The sequence below is a fragment of the Monodelphis domestica genome, chromosome 2, assembly GCF_027887165.1.
Source record: "Monodelphis domestica isolate mMonDom1 chromosome 2, mMonDom1.pri, whole genome shotgun sequence".
In the NCBI taxonomy this organism is placed as follows: Eukaryota; Metazoa; Chordata; class Mammalia; order Didelphimorphia; family Didelphidae; genus Monodelphis; species Monodelphis domestica.
In genome coordinates, this window is record NC_077228.1 from 206,069,640 (window position 1) to 206,083,733 (window position 14,094).

At 43.2% G+C, this 14,094-nt stretch overlaps 1 protein-coding gene across 1 annotated transcript in view; it reads left to right on the forward strand.

Annotated features, from left to right (window-relative positions):
• The first annotated feature begins 478 nt into the window (after nucleotides 1–478).
• Nucleotides 479–14,094, forward strand: part of CRHR1 (corticotropin releasing hormone receptor 1) — a 131,154-nt gene continuing 117,538 nt past the window's right edge. The window contains exon 1 of the mRNA XM_007482503.3: nucleotides 479–1,276. Within this exon, the coding sequence (XP_007482565.1) occupies nucleotides 1,244–1,276 (33 nt within the window). The 5' untranslated portion in view covers nucleotides 479–1,243. The remainder of the gene's footprint in view (nucleotides 1,277–14,094) is intronic.

Sequence of the window (14,094 nt, forward strand, 5' to 3'; positions counted from 1 at the left end):
ACCCTACTACCCAGGCCTAGAGCTGTGGACCCCCTGCGGAGAATGGCAAAGAAAGGAGAGATGGAAGGGTTGAAGCAGAAGAGGAGGAGATGTGGGGGATGGGTCGGGAAACACCCAAACGTAATTCTGAGCTTCCAAAACTACTGCTAGCTTTCCCTCCCTCTCCAGCAGGGTGCCGGGGAAGCAGTGGTGGAGGGGCACCTTTCAGTGCAGTCCCCCCTCCGGCCTCTGTTTTTCCAATCAGACCCACTCTGTGTCCCATAAGTCTGTCTTGCCAGATCTCCCCTCTAGGTCCCGCAAGTCTCAGTCTTCTGCAGCCTTTCCCAGGAGCGAGTGTAAGGGGGATTCTTATTCTCCCCTCCTTTTCCCCCTAAACCCACTCTTGCCCCCCACACTCGCTCCAGTCCCAATTTCTAGGTTCTTCTCGGACTGCGGTCCCTGAAGCTCGCGGTGCAGGAGCCGCGCTCAGCGGACTGCTGCAAACTGAGAGGGGGGCAGGGAAAGGGGGTCAGCGACTAGTCCCGGTGAGGGGGGAAGCGCTAGAAAGGGACTGGAGGGAAGCTCAAAGGAGGCAGAGAGAGGGTGGGGAGGAGAAGGAGGAAAGGGGGCAGAGGGAGGAGGAGGGAAGGGGGGAAGGAGAGAGGAGGAAAAGGGAGAGGAGAAGAGGAGGCGGGGAGGAGAAGAGGCGAGAAAGGACAGGGAGGAGGGGGAGGAGAGAGGTGGCGGGGGCGATGCGGGGTTCCTGGCTGCCAGGCACAGGCTAGACGAGTGCCCTCCCTTAAGAACTGGGCGGGAAGCGGCCTCGGGGACCCGGCTTAGGAGGAAGAGAGGTGGCGCTACCGGAGAGAACAGGGAACGGAGCTGGGGGCGGACGGGAGAAGGAGCCGGTTGTTGGCAGCAGCCGCGACCGGGCTGCGGGCTGCCGCTGGGGACCGAACGGAGGACCCGGGCAGTTGCCGTTTTCTAAAGGGGCACCTGGCGCTCCACTCTCTCTCTTTCCCTGCGCTTCCCTGCTCGCTCCCGGCCAGCATCGCGGTCCCCTTCGGCTCCTTAGCCCGCTCTTCTCCCCATCCTTCTGGTCTCCCACTCCCGGAGACTGGGGTTGCCTCCCCTGCCAGCCGCGCTACCTCCGGCTTACCCCAGCAGCTCGCTAGCAAGCAAGCTCCCGAGCCTAAGCTTAGTCGTGCCCTTCTGGGGATGTGCCAGTAACCCAGGTTTCCCGAGCCCCCAGAGAACCCCAAGGATGGGACACCGCCCTCACCTCTTGACTGTCCAGGTAAGAACCTGGGCGGATTAAAGGGACCCTTCCACTTGTTCCAACCCCTCCCCCCAAGAGCCCCAGAGGTAGCTGGGGAGAAGGGGAGCTGTGTGCGTAGAGGAACAGGGGCACGGGATTGACCCTCTTCAACCCGGGGGGCCCCGGGCCAGGGTTGGTTTGGGAGTGACTAGGGATGAAGAGAGGGCTTTAGTGCCCCCTCGGGAAGCCAAACTCTTCAGAACGATGGTTTTCCGGGAAAATGGGTGGGGAGGACTTAGGTTGGGGTTAGAAGAACGCTTCCCGGAATCCGCAGTGCCAAGGAATCCCCTTCTCAAGCTTCAGAGTGCTTGGGTGATTCCTAGATCGGGGGCTGGATCCCTATTTCCCCTCCTCTACTTGCCTCCCCCCCGAACCCGCCCACCATTCTCGGTTGGGCTTCTATAGTTCAGTGTTTTAGAGATAAGGTTCTCGCCTGTTTTTTTCCCTTTAACACCTTCCCTAGATTCCACCTCCTTCTTCCCCCTTTTAGGCCGCCCAGTGGCTCTTTTTCCCTTTACAGAAATCTGCATGTCTATGGAGATAAATCTCTCCCGCTCCTCGGAGCCCTTTGATCAATAGAACAATATTCCCCAGAGGAGATGAGGTGTCTCATGCTTCGTCCTCTTCTCTGGCTAGCCTCCTGGCCGGGCCGTGCTTGAACTGGGTCCGAGAGTGGGAGCCCATTTATTATTCCCTAGGAACTGGGCGCCAGAAGTCGATCGGTCTTGCGTCTAGCGTCTAGCGAAGCTATTTCAGTTCCTAGAGTTTAGGAAAGTCGCCAGTAACCCACCAATTTTTGCCTGCAGAAGTTCAGTGACAGACAGACCACTTTATCATCCCAAACCAGGAACCAGTCTTCACTGAGGGAGGAGATAGTCCATTTTTTTTCTGCCCAGGATGGAGTCTGACACCGTCAATGAGTGAATTCTGGGCATCTGTTTTTCGTGGGACTGGTGGTGGTCTATAATGCACACACACATAAATGACTTTACTGATTTGGGGATTGTTGGAATTTGTGTGTGTGTGTGTGTGTGTGTGTGTGTGTGTGTGTGTGTGTGTGTGGTGTGAGAGAGAGAGAGGAAGAGAGAGAGGAGAGGAGAGAGAGAGAGAGAGAGAGAGAGAGAGAGAGAGAGAGAGAGAGAGAGAGAGAGAGAGAGAGAGAGAGAGGGAGAGAGAGGAGAGAGGGAGATAGAGAAAGGTGGAAAATGCTGAGTTTTTCAAAATTGATTAATGAGTGGTCACATGATGCCAAATGACCCATTTGAATTTTTTACTTTTCAAATTGTTGTGCAACCTTTATCTCATCTTTTTGTGTCTCTGTATACACAAAGGAATGAGTGAGCCAAATCATTTCCTTTGAAACCTGGCAATTTAATTCAAGCTTTCTGTAACAGAATATTTAAAAAATAATAGCGAGTTTGACTGAAATAAACCACACTCCCACCCACCCCCAAAACAAACAAACCGTGTAATACAGCTTTCTTTTCATCAAGACAGTGAGAAAAGTGCTGGATTTGGATCAGGAAGGAAAACCTAGGTTCTAGCCTGGTTTATGCTACCTGTGTGACCTTTGGCAATCCATTAAAGAAATAGGCACTTATTTAGCATCTACTATAGGCTAAAAAGGTAAAAAGACCCTTGAGATAAAAGGGCAAAAGTCAAACAGTTCTTGTCTTCCATTACAGTATAATTTTACCAAATATATAGAAGATGTTTTTGAGGAGGGAGGCACTGGCAGCTGAGGAAGGTCAGGATAAACTTCAGTGTGACATGAGTTGGGCTTTAAAGAGGAGACAGGGAAGAGGAGGGATTAAACCCCAGCTATGGAGTATACAGTCATAGCAAAGGCACCAGAGACAGAAGGTAGAAAATTGTGAATAAGGAACAATAAAAATACCCCAATCTGGGTAGAAAATAAAGTTTACGAATAAGCATATGTAAAGAATCTAGATCAGGTCCATTTTGCCAAGGGTTTTAAGTGCTAGGGTTTATATCTGACCCTGGAATGGGAAACAATCAAGAGAGAGCCACAGAAGTTTATAGGGTGACTTGGAGACCTGTGCAAAGGGGAAGATCATTTGGGCAACAGTGATGTGAAAAAATGGATCCAAAAGGGAAGAGACTTAAGGAGAGAGGCTAAGAAGTATCTGGTTACTGCAAAGTACAGGCAGGAGTGGAGGGCCTGAACTATGGTGGCAGGTGAGTAGAGAGAAGGGAATTGGTCAATGTCTTTCCCCAAGTCTCAGCATTTCATTTGTAAAATAGGGGTATTGAACCAGATGATCACTAAGAGACCTTTTGGCTCTAAATCTTCTGATCAAGGAAGTAGGGATGAGGGAACTATGATAAATAGTGGCAGAACCCCCAACATAATAAATAATGAATGGCAATGGGGTGGAATAACTGAGTAAGGAAATGAGATAATTTCATTTCTATTTTCAACTTTTGTTTGAAACTATTCTAATACAAACTTTATACCCCCTCCCATTACCCTAGCTCCTACAAAGACCTTAGAATTGACCTTGTCCAACTCTTCATTTTCCAGGAGAAGGAACTGAAATCTAGAGAGGTTGGTGACTTACCCAAGGTCATAAATAATGGTTGAGCCAGAATTCTAACATACTGAAGCCCTCATGAGTTACATTGGTTTCGCCTGGCTCAATAGAATAAGAAAACAGGAAAGCAGAGATGGAAAGCAAAGGAGACTACCATCCCAGGCTAAGTCCCCAAGCAGATGAGTAAAGGCTGCAGAAAACATTTCTTGAGCACATACTTACTGTGTGCCCAATGTTCTGGACTTGAAGTTAGAGCTCAAAATATAGCATTTTTTTCAATATCTCGGTTAAAAGAAAGCTGTATTGCAAGGGTTGTTTTTGGTTTTGCTTTTTTTTAAATGAAGGGGTGGGAAATATGGTTTATTTCAGAAGAGAAGTTAATATAAATATTACTTATAATATTGGAAACAGACCATGTATCTCCTTCCTCATTCATATGAGATGATATTTGCCAAACACAGCACAGTGCCTGGCATATAATACTTACTTAACTAGATTCAAGGGTGCAAGGGAAAAGGAATGTCAAAGAGACAATGTCTTTTCCCTCTGGGAGTTTATAATCTATCTGGAGGACTGAAAACCAGAATAGATTATAAACAAACCAGATTATAAAGGCATGATAATGAAATGTAAAATGGGGAGAGAGGATGGCAGATAAAAGGTTTTATTGTTGTTTAGTTAAGTCTACTCTTTGCATTTCTTGGCAAAGATACTGAAGTGGTTTGCCATTTCCTTCTTCAGCTCATTCTACAGGTAAGCAACTGAGGCAAAGAAGGTAAAGTGATTTGCCCAGGGTCTCACAGTTAGTAAAGTATCTGAGGCTAGATTTGAACTGATAAAGATGTGTCTTCCTGACTGCAAGTCCAGGACCCTATCCATTTCATCACCTAATTTCCCTATTAAAGGTATGAGATGAAGCTATAATTGACTTCACAATGTCAGAAACAAACTTAGAATGTCTGAGATATAGGGGAAGAGATTCATGGTAAGAGAGTGAATAAAAGATAAGACTGGGGGAAAGTACCAAGAAGGAAGACAATGAGCCACAGACTATTAGAGCTAGAAGAAACTTTGAGATCTTCTAGACCTATACATAATTTCATTTTCAATTTACCCAGGGGAGGATGTGACTTACCCAAGGTCACACAAGTCTTTTATACCTCTTTCCCTCATTTTAAGGCAGCTCATAGAACAGAGATGACTTATCTCATCATACAGCAAGTAAATGTCAGAGCTCAGACAAGTTTCTATTCTCCATGTCTGCTGCTTCTCCTACTATACCAGAAGTTCTCAAACTTTCTGGTCTCAGGATCCATTTACATGCTTACAATGTATTGAGTTCCTCCCTCTCCAAAGAGCTTTTTAAATTTTATTTTTAAACATTTATTAAGTGGCTAATGTGTGCCAGGCACTATGTTGGACTCTGGATAAAAGTACAAAGAAAGAATAAGTCTTTAATCACAAGGAACTTGTCATTACCTGTGTTTCATTTCCTTATCTTTAAAATATTGTTAACAACATCTATAGTGCCTTTCTCCTGTATTATTGGGAGGCTCATATGAGAAAGTACTTAAGTTGTCTGTAAGGGAAAGTTATTCATATTATTATTATAATCAAAGAACTTTTTAAATGTAGGGCATATCTTATGATATTTACCATGTTAGAAATTAAAATATCTTAATATTACTATGAACATATTTTCGACTTTATGAACCTCCCCCAACAAGGATCTTGGGGATTCTCAGGGTTCCCCAGATCTCACTTTGACAATCATTACCTCTCCCTTTTTTTTTCATCCTTACCTTCTGTCTTAGAGTCAATACTGTGTATTGGCTCCAAGGCAGAAGAGTGGTAAGGGCTAGGTAATGGGGGTCAAGTGACTTGCCCAAGGTCACACAGCTGGGAAGTGTCTGAGTCCAGATTTGAACCTAGGACCTCCCGTTTTCAGGCCTGACTCTCAATCCACTGAGCTACCCAGATGCCCCCTTCCATGGGAAGTGAGTGCATCAGGTTGATGGGAAAACCTTGAATTCCAGGCAGTACAAATCTGCCATTGATTGACTCATTGATTGTGTCTTAATTTTGGCAAGGCTTTGGGTTTCTCTGCAAAGTGCAGGGAGCCACTCTTAGGAGTATGAGCAAAGGAAGACACCAGGTTAGTCTAGTTAGAAAGGACTTTATAGATGATAGAAAGGCAAGACACTGACTTGGATTGCAAGAGTGACAAATGGACTCCATGGGAAGGGCCATTTCTCACACACAGTAATATTTGACTCTTCTGTGAGCATTTAACAAGCAGAAGAAATCATTCCAGCCAAAAAGAAAAGGGAACTGTGGGTCAAAGTACAATTTGCCTCTTGTTCCTTCACCAGCCTGTTCACATTTCTATCCAGAGCCCTGCTTGAAGCCAGTGCTCCCAAGTCCCAGCATTAGAGGATAAAAGGCCCGACCCTCCACCTGGCAGGAGATGAGGAGGCAAAAAAGCTTGGGGCGTTGTGGATCCAGTCAAGCAGATGCCCTTCCTCATCTCTACTACCAGCATAGACCTCATCTCTTCCCACAGGAGCCATAGAACCAGAACCCCTCTGCACTGGATCTCCACATCTCCTGAAACAACTTTGTGTATATTTTTCCTACATATGTTCTTCTTCCCTCCCAAAGTTGAACGTAAGCCCTTTGAAGTCAGGGGTTGTTTCTTTTTTTTTTAACCCTTACCTTTGGTCTTAGAACCAATACTATGTATTGGCTCCAAGGCAGGAGAGTGGTAAGGGCTAGGCAATAGGGGTTAAGTGACTTGCCCAGGGTCACACAGCCGAGAAGTGTCTGAGACCAGATTTGAACCCAGGACCTCCTATCTCTGGGTCTGGCTCTCAATCTCAAAAGGTACTTATTAAGTGCTAGGCACAGTGGATAGAGGGCCAGGCCTGAAGACAGGGAGACTCATTTTCCTGAATTCAAATCTCGCCTCAGACATTTACTAATTGTGTGACCCTGAGCAAGTCACTCAACCCTGTTTGCCTCCATTTCTTCATCTGTAAAATGCGTTGGAGAAGAAAATGGCAAATCACTCTAGTATCTTTGCTAAGAAAACCCCAAATGGGGTCACAACTACAAAAACTGAACAGCAGCACTGAGAATACCAGACAAAAATGAAACAATGGAGGGGGGCAGCTGTGTGCTCAGTGGATGGAGAGCCAGGCCTAGAGACTAGGTAGGTCCTGGGTTCAAATCTGGTCTCAGACACTTCTCGGCTGTGTGACCCTGGGCAAGTCACTTCACCCCCATTGCCTAGCCCTTACTGCTCTTCTGCCTTGGAGCCAATACATAGTATTGATTCTAAGACAGAAGGGAAGGGTTTAAAAAAAAAATTAAGTGCCTTTTGAATGTTGGTTACTCCTGAAGAAAGGGTATGATAAGGAAATGAACCATGTGCCTCCCTTCTTATTCAAATGAGATAATATTTGCAAGACCCTTTGCACAATACTTAGCATATACTGGGCAAAAAAAAAAAAGTTTACTCCCTTCCCATTCCCAAGAGCTCTGGTTTAACAGAGGCAAGCCAAGCCTGACTGCCTGAAAGAATCTCGAAATAAGAGTCCTGGTTCTTTATCTTTTTTTTCTGGGTCTCAGTTTCCTCTTATGTAAAATGAGGGCCTTGGATTGCTTCCAGCCTTCTTAGCCTGCAGTTGGGTGTCAGGGATATCCCCCCTCCCCAGCTGATGGGAAAACTCCTTTGATATTTGTATGTCAGTCTAATCAGTTTCCTTTGTCATTTACAAATATTATTCAGAGAAGGGGTCCCCAGGCTTCCCCAGCCTGCCAAAGGGGACCATCAGGAGGAAAGGGGTTAAGAACTTCCGGGCTATTGTCCCTTTGAGCTCTGACCTTCTGGGATTCTCCTCCGTGGATTTCTGGCTGCCTCAGCCAGGTAGCTGAATACTATATGCAGGAGTGTCAGGCCTGAGAGGGCTGTTCATACAGTCTGAAAATGAGATGTCACAAACAGCCCTGACCCAAGAGAGAAATTGATATTCTGAGCCATTCTTGGCAATGGGCTCCTGGAGGCTGAGAACCAGCAGGAATCTTATCATGGTCAAAACCTCCCTGATTCCGAAGAGGCTGATTCAGGAGATGGAATAATTGTGACAGAGGCCAGGTCCAGGCGTCCCTTTACTCTAGGAGGATTTAGTTTGCTTCAGAGAGAAGCTGTTTCAGGACTCTGTCTCTCTGTGATCCCATTGGGGGTTTTCTTGGCAGAGACTGGATTGGTTTGCCATTGTCTTCCCGGCTTATTTTTCAGATGAGGAAACTGAAGCAAATGAGGTTAAGTGACTTTCCCAGGGTCACACAGCTAGTGAATATCCAGGGTTGGATTTGAACTTGGGAAATGAATCTTCCCAATTTCAGGTTCAACCTTCTATCTATTATACCACCTAGCTTCCAGGAAGAGACCTTAGCGCAACCCCCTGATTTTTTTACAAATGAGGAAATGAGGCTCAGGGAAATTGACTGGTTCCTAGCTGACTCATATAACTAGCTAGTAATTGTCTGAGGCAGCATTTGAACCCAGGTTTTTCTGACTCCATGCCCTGAACTATATCCACAAGACCACCTAGCTGAATTGTATGTGTATTCAAACAATAAACGATTCTTAAATTTCCATTAGAACAGTTCTCTCCCTCTCTTATATTTTCCAAAAAAGGTATTCTAACTCCTTTCCCTCTATGGTCTTTATTTATTTGTTTGTTTGTTTGCTTGTTTGTTCACTAGTTCATTTACTTATTTGTTTTCTTTTTGTTTATTTGTTCATTCATTTATTTATCCATTCATTTCTTTCTTTTTTCTTTCTTTTTCTTCCTTCCTTCCTTCCTTTCTTCCTTTCTTCCTTTCTTTCTTTCTTTCTTAAAATCTTTACCTTCCTCCTTGATTCTAAGGAGAAGAGTGGCAAAGGCTAGGGTAATTGACTTGCCCAGGATTACATAGCTAGGAAATGTCTGAGGCCACATTTGAACCCAGGACCTCTCATCTCTAGGCCTGGCTCTCTATGGACTGAGCTATCCAGCTGCCCCAACTGGTCTTACTTTAAAGTAATAAAACGACATTCTGGTCTCTCAGACTTTCCCTCTCTCCTTAGGGTAGGTAATCCTTTCCCCCCAATTAGGACCAATTAATGAGATTTTAATCTATAAAACAATTTAAGGAAGACCATCCAAGGAAACAGTGAAGCACAATAAGAGAGAGCCAGGTTTTAGCCTAGACTAGATTTTACCTTATCTGAGGCTAGCTTCACTCCCTTTGCAATCCTCTGTAGGGAAAAAGGTTAAGGCAACCCATTGTGATCTGAGTCCTTTGACCTATCTGACCTTCTGTGACCCCACAAAACCATTTTTGTTGTTTTTTTTTAACTCTTACATACTATCTTACCACCAATTCTAAGACAGAAAAGTAGCCAGGGCTAGGCAATTGGTTATGAGGAAATGTATTACATGTTATTGGGAAAAAATTAAAATTAAAAAAATAATCGATACCGTGTATTGGTTTTAAGACAGAAGAGCAGTAAAAGCTAGGCAATGGAGGTTAAGTGACTTGCTCAGGGACACATAACTAGGAAGTGTCTGAGGCTACATTTGAACCCAGGACCTCTTGTTTCTAGGCTTGACTCTCAATCTACTGAGCTTTCTAGGTACCTTCTATGGCATGAGAATTTTTAAAACTAGTTCACTTCCTAATTTAAGATGATTTGTTCCTACTTCAGCAGCCTGGCAGTTCCTTGTTCCCAAGATCTTGCCATTTTGATGCTAGATATTGTGTGGACATCTGATCAGACCACTAGCCTCAGCTTCCCCAGTAGCCAGGATTACAGACAATTGCCATCACATTGAGCTGTCCATCTAGTCTTGAAGCTCTTCCAAATGCCATTTGCTCAGGATCACACAGCTAGAAAGTGTCTGATGACAGATTTGAACCCACATCCTCCTGATGCTGGACCTGGCATTCTATCCTCTATGCTACCTAGCTGCTCCTGTTGTTTTATTTTAAGAAAACTATTTATGTTTAAGGTAGGACATAAAGCACTTCTAATTAGAAGACACATTTTGGGCACTTAAATCCCTCTGTGACTTTTAGCAAATCAGATTCTCTCTGGATCTCAGCTTCCTCATCTGTAAAATAAGGATGCTGAATTAGATGAATAGTCTTCAAACTTCTTTGATTGTTTACCCCATCAATAAAAATTTTTATCATGCATCTCCACTATATGCATGTTTATGTATAAATTATGCACACTCGCTGTTATACTAACATATTATACACATTTTAAAGATAAAAGTAGATATTTAAAAGAAGAGATCAAGATGGAATAATCTTTTAAAAATAATTGTTTATTTTATCTGTGGTTCAAAAGACCTTTTTGCTCTTGATAAAATGTGATTGCTACTAATCATATTTCAAAATAAATTTAAAGCAATCATTTTAGTGTGAGCAAAAGGTTTATTATTCATAATCATGTTTTAGCAAGAGCAATATGATTGAATGTGCTTCATTATTTTTTAACAACATTGGTTTAATTCTTTGAGATAGGGCAATATGTCTTCACCATATGTTGAAATGGACAGAATGAGGGAGGGCACCACTGACAACCCCTCCACAGTGTGGAGCTGCTGCTCTCCCCTCAGGATACCCCTAAGCACAATGATGCATGACCATCTGCACAGACCAATGTGTCAATCCATATCTTAAATATTCATCAAGTTTAAGTTCTTTTGAATTTAAAATGTCTTCCCACCAGATTTATAATTTTTCTTCAAATGTATATTGGTGCCAATCATATCTTGTTCTTGTCACAATTCCTGACTTGTAAGCAAATACTAGGAGTTTGGACAGAACTTTGCTCTTCCAGGCAAGAGGATGGGAGCACAGGATATGTGGGACAGCATTTCATTTGCTTTAGAAATCAAGTTATTAAAAAATCTAGACTAGAAAGAACAAATGACTGAAATGAGCCTCTTTATTATTATTCATTCTTTCCATTTTGGTCTGAAATATTATGGTTGTGATAACCATGATGGTCATCTATTTGGGGTGTCCTGGTTAAATAATCCTTCTTGAAGTATTGTCTTGTTTTATATGACTCCCCATTTATTCCAGTCATAAATTACAAAACTATTATCTTCCAACAGTTTTTTTTTCTTTTAGATAACCAGGATGTTCAGTCAGTATTTTATTTTTATTTTTATTTTATTTTTTTAGTCTGGATCTCCCTATTTTCCTGGGGCTGGAAGGATGATAGATTATTATGGACCTAATCCCACTAATGAGTGTTGTTGTTCTGCCATTTCAGTCATGTCCAACTCTTTGAGACCTTATTTGGGATTTTCTTTGCAAAGATACTGGAGTGGTTTGCCATTTCCTTCATTTTACAGATGAAGAAACTGAGGCAAATAGGACTGAGACTGGATTTGAACTCAAATCCTCCTGATTCCAGGGTGGGTGATCCATCCACAGTGCTACCTAGCTACTGATGTCTTAGGTCACTAATGAGTAACATGAAAGTTTGTTTTTTTTTAAACCCTTATCTTCCTTCTTAGAGTTAATACTGGGTATTGGTTCTAAGGCAGAAGAGTGGTAAGGGGTGGTAATGGGGCTTAAGTGACTTGCCCAGGGTCACACAGCTAGGAAGTGTCTGAGGCCAGATTTGAAATCTCTAGGCTTGCCTCCTTGGCAAATTCTAGTGCCCAGAGGGCAAATTCAAGCTGTCTATGAGCCCCAGGATTACCAGAGAGAGTTGAGGAAGAAAGTGCTTCCTTTGTGTGGCTGGACAGAGGGATGAGGCATGAAAAAATGTACTCTGGTGCTGGGAAGAGGGGAAACAGAGCAGCTCCCCAAGTGCCAGCTCTTCACAAGTGCCCCAGCTTTGCTAATGCTGCCCTATAGTATGAGAGTTTTTTTAACTGGTTCCCTTCCCAATTTAAGCTGATTTGCTTCTACTTCAGCAGTCTGGTAGCTTCCTTCTCCTGAGATCTCACCATTTTGATGCCAGATATTGTGTGGACCAAACCGATCATTCCAGGGCTCCTGTGTTCAAGCCACCCAGTAGCCTCAGCCTCCCCAGTAGCCAGAATCACAGACAATTGCCATCCCATTTGAGATGTCCATCTAGTCTTGAAGCTCTCCCTCTCTCACACATTTGGATGTCCTTAGTGATTGCTCAGATTTCAAACTCTCCAGTCACAGAGAGTTTTGCAGGAAGGTTTTTTCCTCCTCTGTTTTCTTATTTTTCTTAGATCCGGGATCCCAAGATGTCCAAGTTATTAGAGTGTCATTTAAATTTAGCAAGAGATCTAGCGTATTCTCCAAATGACCCATAGTGGGCTTCAGTGGGCAGTGATTTTCTGACCAGTCTTTGAGAATCATGGGCTGAGTTTGTCTTTACTTGTGGACATGGAGAGATGTGGTAGCATCTGCTATTGAATCAATGATGGGTACCAAGCTCTGGTTCATCTGCAAGCCCCATCCATTGTCCATTTTCTTTCTTTTCTACTACAGGATCTCTAAAGAGGCTAACCCAGCAGTCTCCTTTAGCCAGAATGTTCTTGAAGGCCTCAGGCCAATGACTCCCAGTCCTTTGAGAAGGCTGAAATCTGTTTAGGAATTGAAGCTTCAGTATCACACTCTTTGTTCCATCTACATAAAGAAACTGAGAAGGGGTTACCTGCAGAGCTAATCAGGACACTGGAATGGGGCCCCCTTTGTGATTTACAACATTCATTTTCTGCCTTTTTTCTCAGTGTCTTGATCTACATACCAAGCTGAGACAATCTTCCTTTTGTAATAATTTCCCTCTCATTGTCTTCTCCATCTTAGATTTCGGCATTATTGTCCTCAGTTTAGTCTTTAAAATTCCTTACAACCAATTTACCTTTTTAACCATATTATATATAATTCCCCTCCTTTCATAGTCTTTGTTGTTGGGCCTTTTCAGTCCTATTTGACTCTTTGTGGTTTGATTTTGGGTTTTTCTTGGCAAAGATACAGACGTGATTTTCCATTTCCTTCTTCAGCTCATTTTACAGATGAGGAAACTGAAGCAAATGTTAAATGATTTGTCCAGGGTCATACATAGTCAGTGTCTTAAGAAGGACTTGAACTCATGTCTTCTTATTCCAGGCCTTGTGCTCTACCTATAGTGCCACCTAACTGCCCTTACTCATCCTTAGATTCAGCCAAACTTTTGTTATTTATATGTGATTCTCCATCTCTCAACATTAGGCTTTTGCCTATCCATCTCTAAAATGCACCTCTCCCTCCTCACTCCTGCAGCTTAGAATACTATTTCTTTTTTTTTTCTTCTAAAAAACCCTTATCTTCCATCTTAGAATTAATACTATATATTGGTTCCAAGGCAGAAGAGCAATAAGGGGCTAAGCAATATGGGTTAAGTGACCTGTCCAGGGTCACACAGTTAGGAAGTGTCTGAGATCAGATTTGAACCTAGGATCTCCCCCTCTCTAGGCCTGGCTTTTAACCCAATGAATCACTTATTTCTTTGAAGGCTAAACTCAAGCCTTCTCCTTGAGGCTTTTCCTGACCCTTGCCTACAAACAAGTCCCAAGTCTCCCCATCCTAAAACAGCAACCCCCTACCTTAAGCCCAAATGTTTCACTATATCCTGCTCTATCAGCTAATTCTCTTCTCTTCTCAGTTAAAAGTCCTGAGAAAAGTCATCTACACTTGGTGCCTCTTCTTCCTCTCTTAAACTCACTGAAATTTGTCTTCTAACCTCATCATTCAACTAAAACTCTTCTCTGAAAAGTCACCAGAGATCTCTTAACAGACAAATCTGATGGAATTTTCTGTCTTCATCCTCCTTGACCTCATCTGATATTATGGATCACCCTTTCCTCCTGATCTCTCTCCTCTGGGTTTTATTGATTGCTCATTTCTTGGTTTTCCTCCTATCTCTTTGACCATTTCTTCTAGAATTTTTTTCTAGAACTTAATCCACATCATTACCCATTAACTGTGGATGTCTCCCAAGACCCAACCTCTCTTTTCACTTGGTGACTTTATCAGCTCCTATGATTTTTTTTTATCATTGCTTTGCAGATGATTCTCAGATCTATATAACCAACCCTTGAGACTCTTCTGAGCACTTCCATCACCAACTGTCTATTGGACATATTCAAATTGGATGCACCAATTGTCTTTTAACACATTATTCTTCTCTATACACTCTATGGTCCA